Raw genomic sequence first — 12,100 nt, forward strand, 5'->3', positions numbered from 1 at the left:
CACACACACACACACACACACACACACACACACACACACACACACACTCCCCCAAGCTATGGAGTTTTGGAGTCCTGGCCCTGGCCCTGGCCCTGGCCCAGGTCACTGTTTCCTCAAGGGCAGGATTGCCAACTTTAGCTTGAGTGAGGGGGCTTCAGGGGTTGGAAGTTCAACCTGGACTGGAGGGGCCATGCCTCACCCTGCACTGTTCTGTTTGTCCCCCAGGGGTGGGGGGCATGGGGACCATTCATTTCCTGGCATTAATCCCTTGGAGGGAACAATAAAGTTTTGGGGTTTTTATTCTCAGTGTGATTGTTTCTTCAGTAGAATCCCTGGCCTTAGCAGGCTGACCCTATTCTGCCAATACTGCCTGCAGGCTGGGGCTGCCCTTCTCAGCAAGCCTCACGCCTGTCCCGCGCCCCCGGGGCGATGGGGCTTGCCGGGCTGCAGCCCCCCACTTCTCCCTGCTGTCTGCTCCTGGTCCAGGTGAAGACTCCACTCCTGGGGGAGGGGCTAGCAGGACCCAGGAGGAAAGAGAGGGTGCCTTGCTGTCAGCGACACTTCTCCCCCTCCCTCCACCCCTCACCCACCATATCCCCCCACCCGGGCTCCCCGAAGCGCACAAAGTTTTTTCTGTGGCGCAGCGAAGGGAGATTCCTAGGTTGATCTCTGCAGAGCTGGCTCCTCCCCTCAGTTTCAGTTTCCATTTCCTGCTCAGCGGAGCCCAGCAGCATCTGGGCTGAGCCGGCAGGGTTGCAGGTGAGACCCGGGCGACTCAGCCTTTCCCCTGCCCAGATCGGTTTCCGGTAGGTCCCACCGTTGCCCTGCCCCCTTCTCCCTCAAGCTGGATGGAGTCCGGGGCACAGGGAGTTCCCTACGCAAGACTGAGCTGGCCAGGAGTGGAGAGTGGCTCTGAGGGGTGCCGGGCCTGGGAGGGAGCCAGGAGGACCAGTGGTCTGAGCTCCCTGCCATTTCCAGAATGGAGCTGCGACCCTACCAGTGGGAGGTGATCATGCCTGCCCTGGAGGGCAAGAATATCATCATTTGGCTGCCCACGGGCTCCGGGAAGACCAGGGCAGCTGCTTATTTGGCCAAGAGGCATCTAGAGACAGTAGACGGAGCCAAGGTGGTTGTATTGGTCAACAGGGTGAGTGTCCTGCCCTCCCCCCAGCGGCGTCTCAACTCCTCGGGTGCCTCTCAGGACCCTCCGGAACCCCAAAGCGGCTGTGACTGTCTCTAAGCTCACCTGTCTTTTCACCCATTCCAGAACTCAGCCATGTCCTGGGGGTCACCTTACTCCCCCTATTCCCCAGGCCCTGATCCAGCTTCCTCTCCGCATCTCATTCTCCACCCCCAGGTACACCTGGTGACCCAGCATTGTGAGGAGTTCAGCAGCATGCTGGGCAAGCGCTGGGCCATTACAACCCTGAGTGGGGACATGGGGCCACGAGCGGGCTTTGGCCACGTGGCCCGGAGGCACGACCTGCTCATCTGCACGGCTGAGCTGTTGCAGAAGGCACTGACCAGCCTGGAGGAGGGGGAGCATGTGGAGCTCAACGGTGAGGGCTGGGGGCAGGGGGAAAGGGTGCACCCCTGAGGCCCTCTGCCTGCCAACCCCAGGACTCCTGTTCTAGCAAAGGTGTTGGGACGTTTCATGGGATGAGGAGTTCCCCATTCACCAAACCCCAGCATACATCCCAGTAGAAACAGACCTGGCTAGAGTGCAGGGTCTTGGGCAAGTACCTTCCCCCAGCTGAGCCTCAGTTAACTAACCTGTAAAATGGAGATAAATCGGCCCTGCCTGGCCCATTCTCTGGGGCCTAGCTGCAAGCCGTGAAGGGAGGAAGCAATTCTCAGATGAGTTGTGGGGACTACATGAGACAGCTTATGGGAGGAAGGGCTTTGCAAACTTAGGTAATAACCTTCTCTTGTGTGCCTCCAGCCTTCTCCCTGCTGGTGGTGGATGAGTGTCACCACACGCACAAAGACACCGTCTACAACGTCATCCTGAGCCGGTACCTGGAGCTTAAACTCCGGAGGACCCGGCCGCTGCCGCAGGTGCTGGGTCTCACAGCCTCGCCGGGCACTGGCGGGGCCTCCACGCTCGATGGGGCCATTGACCACATCCTGCAGGTCAGCTTGGCCCCTGTGACCCTCCCACCAGAAACCTCCCTAACCTGTCCTGCCTTACACCATGCCCATCAGCCCTCTCCATACTCCCCCAGGCAGGGTTCAAGCCGCTTCCCCACTTAAGCTCCAGCCTCGAATGACTTCTTGTCGCACTTATTCTATCTCCCAAGTCCACTCTGGCTTACAAAGTCCCATGTGACCTAGGCCTTGCCTACCTCCCACCCTCATTTCCTGCGCCCTTCCCCTCACTCCCACGATTCTGGCCTTCTCTCTGTATCTTGAGCATGTCAGGCTTGTTGTGTCTCAGGACCTTTGCACCTGCCATTTCTTCTGCCCTGAATGCCTTTACCCTGCACTTTACTTGTCAGGCTCTTTCTTGTCATTCAGGGAGTAGCTTAAATGTCACGTCTTCAGAGTTCTCCCTGATCATCACTGCACTCTTTTTTTTAAAATATTATTTATTTAATTATTTATTTTTGGCTGCGTTGGGTCTTCATTGGTGCACATGGGCTTTCTCTAGTTCCGGTGAGCGAGGGCTACTCTTCGTTGCAGTGCGCGGGCTTCTCTTTGCAGTGGCTTCTCTTGTTGCGGAGCACAGGCTCTAGGCGCACGGGCTTCAGTAGTTGTGGCACGCAGGCTCAGTAGTTGTGATGCATAGGCTTAGTTGCTCTGCGGCAACTAGTGGGATCTTCCTGGACCAGGGATCGAACCTGTGTCCCCTGCATTGGCAGGCAGATTCTTAACCACAACGCCACCAGGGAAGTCCCACTGCACTCTTTCATATCATCCAGTTTTATTTTTTCAGAGCTCGTTAACACTACGTGAAATTCTCTCATTCTATTACTCTTTTTTTTTTTTTTTTTTTTTTTTTTTTTTTTACTCTCCTGTTGGGGAGCACAGGCTCTGGACGCGCAGGCTCAGCGGCCATGGCTCACGGGCCTAGCCGCTCCACGGCATGTGGGATCCTCCCGGTCTGGGGCACGAACCCGCGTCCCCTGCATCAGCAGGCGGACTCTCAACCACGGCTCCACCAGGGAAGCTCTTAAATTTTAATTTTAATTTATTTATTTGGCTGCGTCAGGTCTTAGCTGCGGCACACGGGATCTTCGCTGCGGCATGCGGGATCTTTCATTGCAATGGGCAGGCTTCTTTCTAGTTATGGGGCACGGGCTCCAGAGGGCGCGGGCTCAGTAGTTGTGGCGTGCAGGCTTAACTGCCCCGCAGCGTGTGGGATCTTAGTTGTGGGGCCAGGGATCGAACCCGTGTCCCCTGCACTGGAAGGCGGAGTCTTAACCACTGTACCACCAGGGAAGTCCCTCATTCTGTTACTCTTTACTTGTTTATCACCTGTCTCCCCAACTCCAATGTAAGATGCTCTGTATCCCTGGTAACTAGAACAGCACTGGGCATAGAGAAGGAGGGCAATAGCTATTTGTTGAATACATGAGTTTCCACTCCCAATGGCCCTGCCTCAGCCCATCCTGCCCCAAAGCTCTGCCCATTGTCCCCACAGAACCCCCCATTCCAGTGAACTCCTCTCTGTTGCCCCAGCTCTGTGCCAACCTGGACACGTGGCGCATCATGTCACCCCAGGACTACCGCTCCCAGCTGCTGCACAGCCGCCAGCCCTGCAAACAGTACGACCTCTGCCACAGACGCACCCAGGTGCGTGGGGGGAGTGCCGTGGCAGGGGGTGGGGTCTGGTGTGAAGTTAGAGCACCTGGGCTTGAGCTCTGACTCCACCCTCACTAGCTCTGTGGTTTCAGGTTATTTGCTTTTGTCTCAGCCTCCATTTCCCCTTTTTGTGAAATGGGGCAGATACAGCCCATGCCCTCAGCCTGCTGTTTCGTTGGACTCAGATGCCACCGTGGGCATCTCTCAAAACCCTGGGCACGCTTTGCAAACCGTAAAGCTGGGGCACTTTGTGCTGAGGCTGTTCCAAGCTCTCTCCTGCGGTGCAGACACTGTCTGGTGTCTGCTGTGACAGGGCTGGACAAGGACTAGACATCACTGTGCTCAGGCCAGAAGTCAAGGATTCCGACGTAGCAGGAGCGGGGGGCGTGCAGGACCCCGACCTCTGCCTCCAGCCAGGACTCCTTTCACACCCCAGCCGGCCTCCCTCTGGGGCTCCCTCCTGTCCAGCTCCGATGTGCCGGCAGTAGCGGCGCAGCTTCACCCGGAGATCAGCGTCCCCTCTGGGTGCCCATTCCCACGATGTGTGTGGGAAGCCCCTCCCACCCTCACTCTTCTCGTCCAGGATCCGTTTGGCGACATGCTGAAGGAGCTCATGGACCAAATCCACGACCATCTGGAGATGCCCGAGTTGAGACGGGACTTCGGGACGCAGACCTACGAGCAACAAGTGGTGGAGCTGAGCCGGGATGGTGCGAGGGGCAGTTCTAGGGAAGGGGTCTGCGGCCGGGGCGGGCCGGGGCGGGGCCAGCCTGGGCGGAGCCTTTCGGGGGCCCGTAGTCTAGGCGGAAGTGGGCCCTGGAGGGGCGTGGCCACTCAGGCCCTGCGAACCCTGCCCTCCCTCAGCGGCTGAGGCGGGGCTCCAGGAGCGGCGGGGGGGGGCGAGGTGTACGCGCTTCACCTGCGTCGCTACAACGACGCACTGCTCATCCACGACACGGTCCGTGCGGTGGATGCCCTGGCCACTCTGCAGGATTTCTACGACAGGGAGCGCACCACTAAGACCCAGATCCTGCGTGCCGAGCGCTGGCTGCTGGCGCTGTTTGATGGTGAGGCTCGCAACTGAACTAAAGGTCGGAGGCCAGCCAGGACGCAGGTGCCAACGTGGGTGGGGAAGGTGCCAACGAGGGTACTGGGGCCCGAATTTTCTAACCAAAAGTCAAGGCCGTGGATATGACAAAAGATAACATGCCCTCATTTGTGAAGGTTTGCATAGATATAAAAACTAATTCATGTTTTTGACAGAGATTTTTAAAAAACCATTTAATTGGGACGGTCATTGAAGGTTTGGGATGTGTGGTACCTTTAAACTGGGAAAGTGAGGTAGTCAGAGGATGAAATGTAAGGCTAGAGGAGGCCTCGGCACAGGCTGGAGGGCAGGGATCTTTCTGAAGAGACCTGAGTTGAGTCAGACCCCAGGAGCAAAGATTAGCATGAAAATGTCCAGGGTCATCCTGGTAGCTGGGTTGAAGAGGGGTACTGGATGACGTATGTGAGCAAAGGATTCTACACTGTAGGCCCCCGACCTAAGGCTGGGCAGGCAGAGGGTATCCTTCAATGTGCTTTTGGTGCTGTTCAGGGGAATTAGGCAGGAGCAGGTGTCGTCAGGCACCCCCGGACCCCAAACTCCTGTAATCTTATCCCCATGAGTCCCCCACGTCCAACCCACGCCTTGCCCACCTCCAGACCTGAGTCCTGCGCTTCTGCTTTGGGCTTTTCTGGCAGACCACAAGAATAAGCTGGCCCACCTGGCAACTCGTGGCCCAGAGAACCCGAAACTGGAGGTGCTGGAAGAGATCCTGAAGAAGCAGTTCAGGAGCCCTGACAGCCCCCAGGGCATCATCTTCACCCGGACCCGCCAGAGCGCTCACTCCCTCCTGCTCTGGCTCCAGCAGCAGCCAGGCCTGCAGACAGTGGCCATCAGGCCCCAGCTGTTGATTGGGGCTGGGAACAGCAGCCAGCGCGCTCAGATGATCCCGATGACCCAGGTGTGGGTTCTGGGGAAAGGCGCTGAGGGTGGGGGGCTTCCCTAGTGGAGAAAGGGAAGGGACAGGATCTTCAGCACAGAGCAATGGGGGACTGATTAGCTCCAGGCAGAGGGCAGAGAGCTGGGGGGAAGAGGTAGACACTGAGATCCCCAGTGTTGAAGATTCCGCCAATCTGGAGATCTCTGGGGGAAGAGAGGCAGAGGCTTGGGGATCTGCAGGGAGAGGCGAGTGATGTCCTCAGGACAGGGAATCAGGGGTCTGGGGTCCTTTGCATGAGAAGAATAGGTCCATGAGAGCTCCTAGAGTAGAGGGGCAGGGACCTTTAGGGACTCCTAAGGGAGACGGGGGTTAGATGGGTACCTGGGAAGATGAACAAGGTCCTGGGGCTACTTGAAGATAGAGGTGGGGACGCGGGGTTCCTAGGGAAAGGGGACAAGATTGTGAGTAAAAGGGCTAAACCAGGAGAGGCTGGGCTGGCAGGAAGATAGGCCTCAACCTACCTCATTTACCATCCTCTTTTTCCTCCCCCACTTCCCCCCAGAGGGACCAGCAAGAAGTGATCCAGAAGTTCCGGACTGGTACCCTGAACCTCCTGGTGGCTACGAGTGTGGCAGAGGAGGGGCTGGACATCCCCCAGTGCAAGGTGGTGGTGCGCTATGGGCTCCTGACCAATGAGATCTCCATGGTCCAGGTGCCCAAAGCATCCCTCCCCAAAACAGCCCTCAAAGGATGCTGTGTGGGACCCCAGCCCCACTCAGGCCCCTCTGTTTTCTCTTTTCCCAGGCAAGGGGCCGTGCCCAGGCCAGCCAAAGTGTATACTCATTTGTGGCGGCCCAAGGTAGTCGGGAGCTGAAGCGGGAGCTGACCAATGAGGCGCTAGAGACTCTGATGGAACGGGCAGTAGCTGCTGTGCAGGAGATGGACCAGGCCAAGTACCAGGACAAGGTTTGTGGGCAGCCTGAGTACCCTACGGGGAAGGGGACTGAAGACGCTCTGCCTAGAAGGTCTCTGACTGCCACACACATACACTCCCCTGGTCCCCCTTCCTCTGGGGGCTAGCCTGGCCCACCTGGGGAAGATCTGAATGAAGGGAAAGGTAGAGGCTGGGGGTGGGGCTTCCAGGGAAGGCAATGGCTGTTCTCCAAAATGTCTTGGAAACAGGCCTTATCCAGGGCTTTGAATTTATCCTCATCACCAAATATTTTGTGTATCTGTGAGAGCCGCCTTACAGCCCTTCTGGAACCAGGCAGCAGGGAAACAAACAGACACATCCACAAAATAAGCCCAGAACCAGGGCTTAAGTCAGTTCCCCTGAGGCAGGGTCACTATCGTCCAGCCTTGTTCAGGCTGGTCCCTATTTACTCCTGTTGTCCCAGCATAATTATTAGTGATGCCCCATGTTAGATTAAAAGAAGCCACTTTGCACAAAATCCTCCAAAGAGGGAATAAAGATTCAGCAAAAAGACTTGCCTTCCTCTCATATTTTTTTCCACCCCATATTTTTTTCCACAGAGCTGCTTCTAAAAGTCCAGGGATGGTTGAGGAAGTCCCTTCTGGGTGCTAGTAATCTGAGGTCTTTGGGAGCCCTTTGTCCCCCTGGGAGCATTCCTGGGGTCAGGTCTCTCAGGCCCCAACCATGCCCCATGTCCCCTCCCACCCCAGATCCAGGCTCTGCAGCGGGCAGCCTTGGTCAAGCGGGCAGCCCAGGCGGCCCAGCGGGAGAGTCACCAGCACAAGTTCCTGGCAGAGCACGTGCGGCTCCTCTGTGTCAACTGCACGGTGCCCGTGGGCTATGGGAGTGACCTACGGAGGGTGGAGGGTACCCACCACGTCAATGTGAACCCCAACTTCTTGTGAGAACTGTAGAAGGGGCTGTCGGGATGGGAGGCGGGGAGAGAAGAAGGGTATGATGGGAGATGGAGAATCCTTCCCATCCAGACAGTGCTTTGAGGGTTTGGAAGGTTAAAGAGCATTTTAACAACTACCAAGTATGCATTTTCACGGTAGTCTGAGTAGACAGGTCTTATCATCACCCCACTTTACAGGTGAGGAAACAGAGGCTCAGAGAGGCTAAGTGACTTGCCCAAGCTCCCACAGCCCGTATGTGGTTGACCAAGAGCTGGGATTCAGGACGCCAAATGCTGAGGGGCCACAGACTGGCCCCCTGGTCCTACCTACTTTGTTTTTTAATATTTTTAATTTATTTTTGGCCGCATTGGGTCTTAGTTGCGGCACTCAGGATCTTTCGTTGCAGTGTGTGGGTTCTTCGTTGTGGCGCGCGGGCTTCTCTCTAGTTGTGGCACGTGGGCTCATTAGCTGCAGCACGTGGGCTCTGTAGTTGAGGCGCACAGGCTCAGTAGTTACGGCACCTGGGCCTAATTGCCCCGCAGCATGTGGGATCTTGGTTCCCCAACCAGGTGGTCCTACCTAGTTTGAAGACGTCAAGAGGGGCTAGTTGTCCCTGAGCCATCCCCTCATCTTCCACCCTCTAGAGGGTAACCTTTCCCCATCCTCCATCCCTTCATTATTTATTAGGTACCTGCTATGCCAACGATCTTCACACAGGTTCTCTCATTTGAGGAGGTAGCATTTCAACTAGGACTTGTCTTGAGGGATGCACTGGGTTGGAATGTGAGATGAGGAGAGGCAGGGATGATGCAACGGGAATAATTCTGGTTGACTTGAGTGGAAGAGAGGGTGAAGGATGAGATTCTGAAGGAACACAGACTGGCCTGTGGAGGACCTTGGAGGTCGGGCTTGAAAGTTCAGCCTTTGTCCCGTAGGCAATGAGGAGTCTTGGAGGGATTTTGAGCAAGGGAATGTCAGGGTCACATGTATGTTTGTAGAGGGTCACTCTGACAGTTGGTGGAAGGATGATGTGGGGTTGAGAGTAAGGATGGAATGGGATGGAAGGATGGGGCGGGGAGAGCTGTTGGGGGACTGTTGAAATCATCCAGGTGGGTAGTGCTGAGGCCTGAGCTTGGCAGAAGAAGGTGCCGTGGAGGCAGCATAGGCAAAGTGTAACCTCTCGACAGGCAGGAAGGCCCAAGGCCCAGGCGCAGGCTCAGCAGGCAGGAGGGCATGAGATCTGGGGCTGGGGTTGGGGGGCGTGGTCCGTGAGGGCCGTGGCCACTCCCATTCTTCTCCAGGATCTACTGCAACATCTCCCAGGAGCCTGTGGTCATCAACAGAGTCTTCAAGGACTGGAGGCCTGGAGGTGTCATTAGCTGCAGGAACTGCGGGGAGGTAAGTGCTGGGGCCGTGGCCCTTAGCACGTCTTGAGAAGTCCTCAGTCTGAGAGAGGAAGCCCAGCCTCTGCCATCAGGGTGCCCTCACTGGGATGGGGGAGGCAGCCCTGCCCCAGGAGCTCCCAATCTGAGGAGTTCCACCCCTGTCTTAGGGAGCCCACAGTGTGATGGGGGAGATGGCTGTCAGGCTGAGGTGGGAGACATAGGCCCAGCATTCATGAACTCCAACCTGAGGAGAGAAGCCCAGTCTGAGGACAGAGATGCAGACCTGGTCATCTCTGTCCCACCCACAGGGCTGGGGTCTGCAGATGATCTACAAGTCAGTGAAGCTGCCAGTACTCAAAGTCCGCAGCTTGCTGCTGGAGACACCGCAAGGGCGGGTCCAGTCCAAGAAGTGGTCCCGCGTGCCCTTCACCGTGCCTGACTTTGACTATGTGCAGCAGTGTGCCCAGCACCTGGCCGACTTCTCCTTGGACTGACCATCTTGTCCCTGCAGTGCCCGCTGTAGCCTGCAGGGGGCGGGAGAATCCACAGCAGCCACCATCTCCCGGGCAAAGCCTGGGTCCAGCCCCTGCCTCCCGAGTCACCAGCTCCAGGCTCCCGGCTGACCAGCCACAGAGGAACCCTGGGCACCCAGGCTGGCTTGGACTCCCACACTGAGGAAGCAGCTGGAGAGCCACAGCTCATCCCAGACCCCCCTTACACGTACACAGACACCTTCGTATGCAATGGATGGAGCTGGTGGGGGGAAACTGAGGCAGAGGAATGTCCCCACTGTACTAGGCATCGCCAGTTTCCCTTGGCTTCAACATTCCTTCCCTGCCAAGGCCACTTGTAGGCTTTGAGATTCTCCATAAATTAAAAATAAAGAAGTAGAACTCATGTAGAAAATGGGTGGTATTTTTAAAACAGATGTGTTGAGCTATAATTGACATAACTGTACATATTTATGGGGTGCGTTTTAAGTTTAACGTGTGTATGCGCTTCCACAATCAAGATAATGAACATCACCATCACCCTCAAAACTTCCTTGCTCCCAACGTAATCCTCTTCCCCTTCCCCATCCACCAATCTGCTTTGTGCTGTATTTCTCTCTTTTTTTTAGTTAGTTTTGTTTTAATTAATTAATTTATGTTTTGGCTGTGTCAGGTCTTGGTTACGGCATGCGGGTTTCTTTCTAGTTGTGGCACGTGGGCTTCTCTCTAGTCGTGGCTTAACTGCCCGTGACGCATGGGATCTTAGTTCCCCGACCAGAGATCGAACCTGCGTCCCCTGCATTGGAAGGCAGATTCTTAACCGGTGGACCACCAGGGAAGTCCCTGTGCTGTATTTCTAATGTTCAAAGCTTTTTTAAAAAAAATTTTTTTAACACCCCTCTTTATGGCTATCATGTAACCTTGATTTGGAGAGAGCATCAAAAGTCTAAATTTGAGATCCACTGAGAATGTGAGGCCTTTCTGCCTCCTCCACCCCATAATAGGCTCACACCCCAGTGCCCCGCTCTCCATCCTCTCCTAACCCCCAGGTCATCTCCCCTGGGCCGAGGAGAGGCTGAGATCCAGGATTTGAGGGGTAGGGCTCAGGTAGGCATGGGGGGTGGGAAAAGTTGTAAAGGCCTAAATTCTCTGTTCTCGTTTTAACAAGAAAGGAAGAAAAAGAAAGGCAAGATCTAGGTTGATTCTTCAGGGAAAGGGCTATTTCTGTAGTGAGCAGCCCAGCAGGCAGAAGTCACCTTCAAGAGGAAGGGAGGGGGCTAGGGCAGAGATTTGAGAGCAGGATGGCAGTCCTTCCTGCCATCTAACCTCCTTCCCTCTGGCTACATCCCTGGTCCTGCCTAAGGGTAGATGGGAAATAATGTGCACTCCCTTCTCCCAGCATCTTTCTTCATCTTCTGATTGAAGGCTGACATTTCAGTACCAGTCTTTTTGGCCTCCACTCCCCCAGAGAGTGTACCCCTCTTTCCTAGGGCCTCTCTTCCTGCTATTCTCCATGGCTCCAGGAGTCACCCTTCTCCTCCCATCTCTGCCTCCCGGGGCCCCTTCTTCTGCCCCTCTGCTCCCCACTTCACCTTCACTTGTGATCTCTTCTGCCAGCAACGTGCCTTTTACAGGTCAATAAAATTAGCGACTGGGGGCAGAGGGAGGGGGGCAGGGGCCCAGGGGTGCTAAGCTCAATGGCCTTGAGTGTGGCTGGATGCACGGAGTCCAGATGCCTGTCATTCCAGGGCTAAACAGTGACAGCTGAGGGACCTGAGCTGGTGTTGAGGGCAGGGGTGGGGGTGGCGTGGGGTGTGTGTGTGTGTGTATGTGGCTGTGTTGCTGGGAGAGAGATGGACTGAGGATAAAGATGACCTGGGTACCTAATGGTCCCCTCGGTGGCCTGAGCCCCTACACAGCTGACCCCTGGATGGGGGGGCCCTGACTTTAGAGGACGTGTCCTATCGCGCACCCACCTTGCCAGGCTGGGAGAGCTTTCCTGAGCTCAGATGGAAGGGGGAACGCAGACGAGGAGGGGTTCCCGGGCTTGCTTCTTCGTGTGAGGGGGTCTTCATGTGGAGCCACTGCCTCCTGGGCACTTGGGTAAGGCTGCCTGAAGGAGGGCACTTCATGAGGTCCTCAGGACCCAGGAATCCTAACTCCCAGCCCTCAGAATAGCTAGAGCTCCAGAGCCTCCCTAGTGGCCCGAATGCTCCCCCCCTTTATGCCCACCTGAATAAACCGGCCCGCTCCTCCCCGCGGAGACTCGGGGAGGGGCTCGGCCGCCGCTCCCTCAGGCCCCGCCCCCGCCCCGGCCCCGCCTCCGCCTCGGCAAGCGCGAAGCCGCTGCGCTACGGAGCGCGGTGAGAGCAGGTGGCCGCGGCGGGCTCGTCCGTGCCCCGCAGGTAAGTCAGCGACGCAGGCTGGTCCACGCTGAGGACCTCGAGGGCAGTGCGGGAGAACAAGGCAGCCCCTTCCACCTGTCCTGTGGCCTCGCCTCAAAACTGGGGGACCCCAAGGGTCAGGGAGGATATCCCTATTGGCTCTAAGCACTGATGCTGGGCAT

The 12,100-nt window shown here is 56.6% G+C and overlaps 1 protein-coding gene across 1 annotated transcript; it reads left to right on the top strand.

The window, feature by feature from the left end:
• The first annotated feature begins 719 nt into the window (after window positions 1-719).
• Window positions 720-9,940, top strand: DHX58 (DExH-box helicase 58). The gene is given in 14 exon segments (XM_024744847.1): window positions 720-806; window positions 979-1,147; window positions 1,358-1,559; window positions 1,943-2,133; window positions 3,682-3,795; window positions 4,388-4,514; window positions 4,669-4,697; window positions 4,700-4,871; window positions 5,548-5,810; window positions 6,352-6,501; window positions 6,594-6,755; window positions 7,473-7,663; window positions 8,960-9,056; window positions 9,352-9,940. Coding segments are annotated over 13 exon segments (2,052 nt in total). The 5' UTR covers window positions 720-806; window position 979; the 3' UTR covers window positions 9,538-9,940.
• Window positions 9,941-12,100: the final 2,160 nt, after the last annotated feature.

Source organism: Neophocaena asiaeorientalis, unplaced genomic scaffold (genome assembly GCF_003031525.2).
Source record: "Neophocaena asiaeorientalis asiaeorientalis breed wild unplaced genomic scaffold, Neophocaena_asiaeorientalis_V1.1 scaffold1, whole genome shotgun sequence".
NCBI classification, from domain to species: Eukaryota; Metazoa; Chordata; class Mammalia; order Artiodactyla; family Phocoenidae; genus Neophocaena; species Neophocaena asiaeorientalis.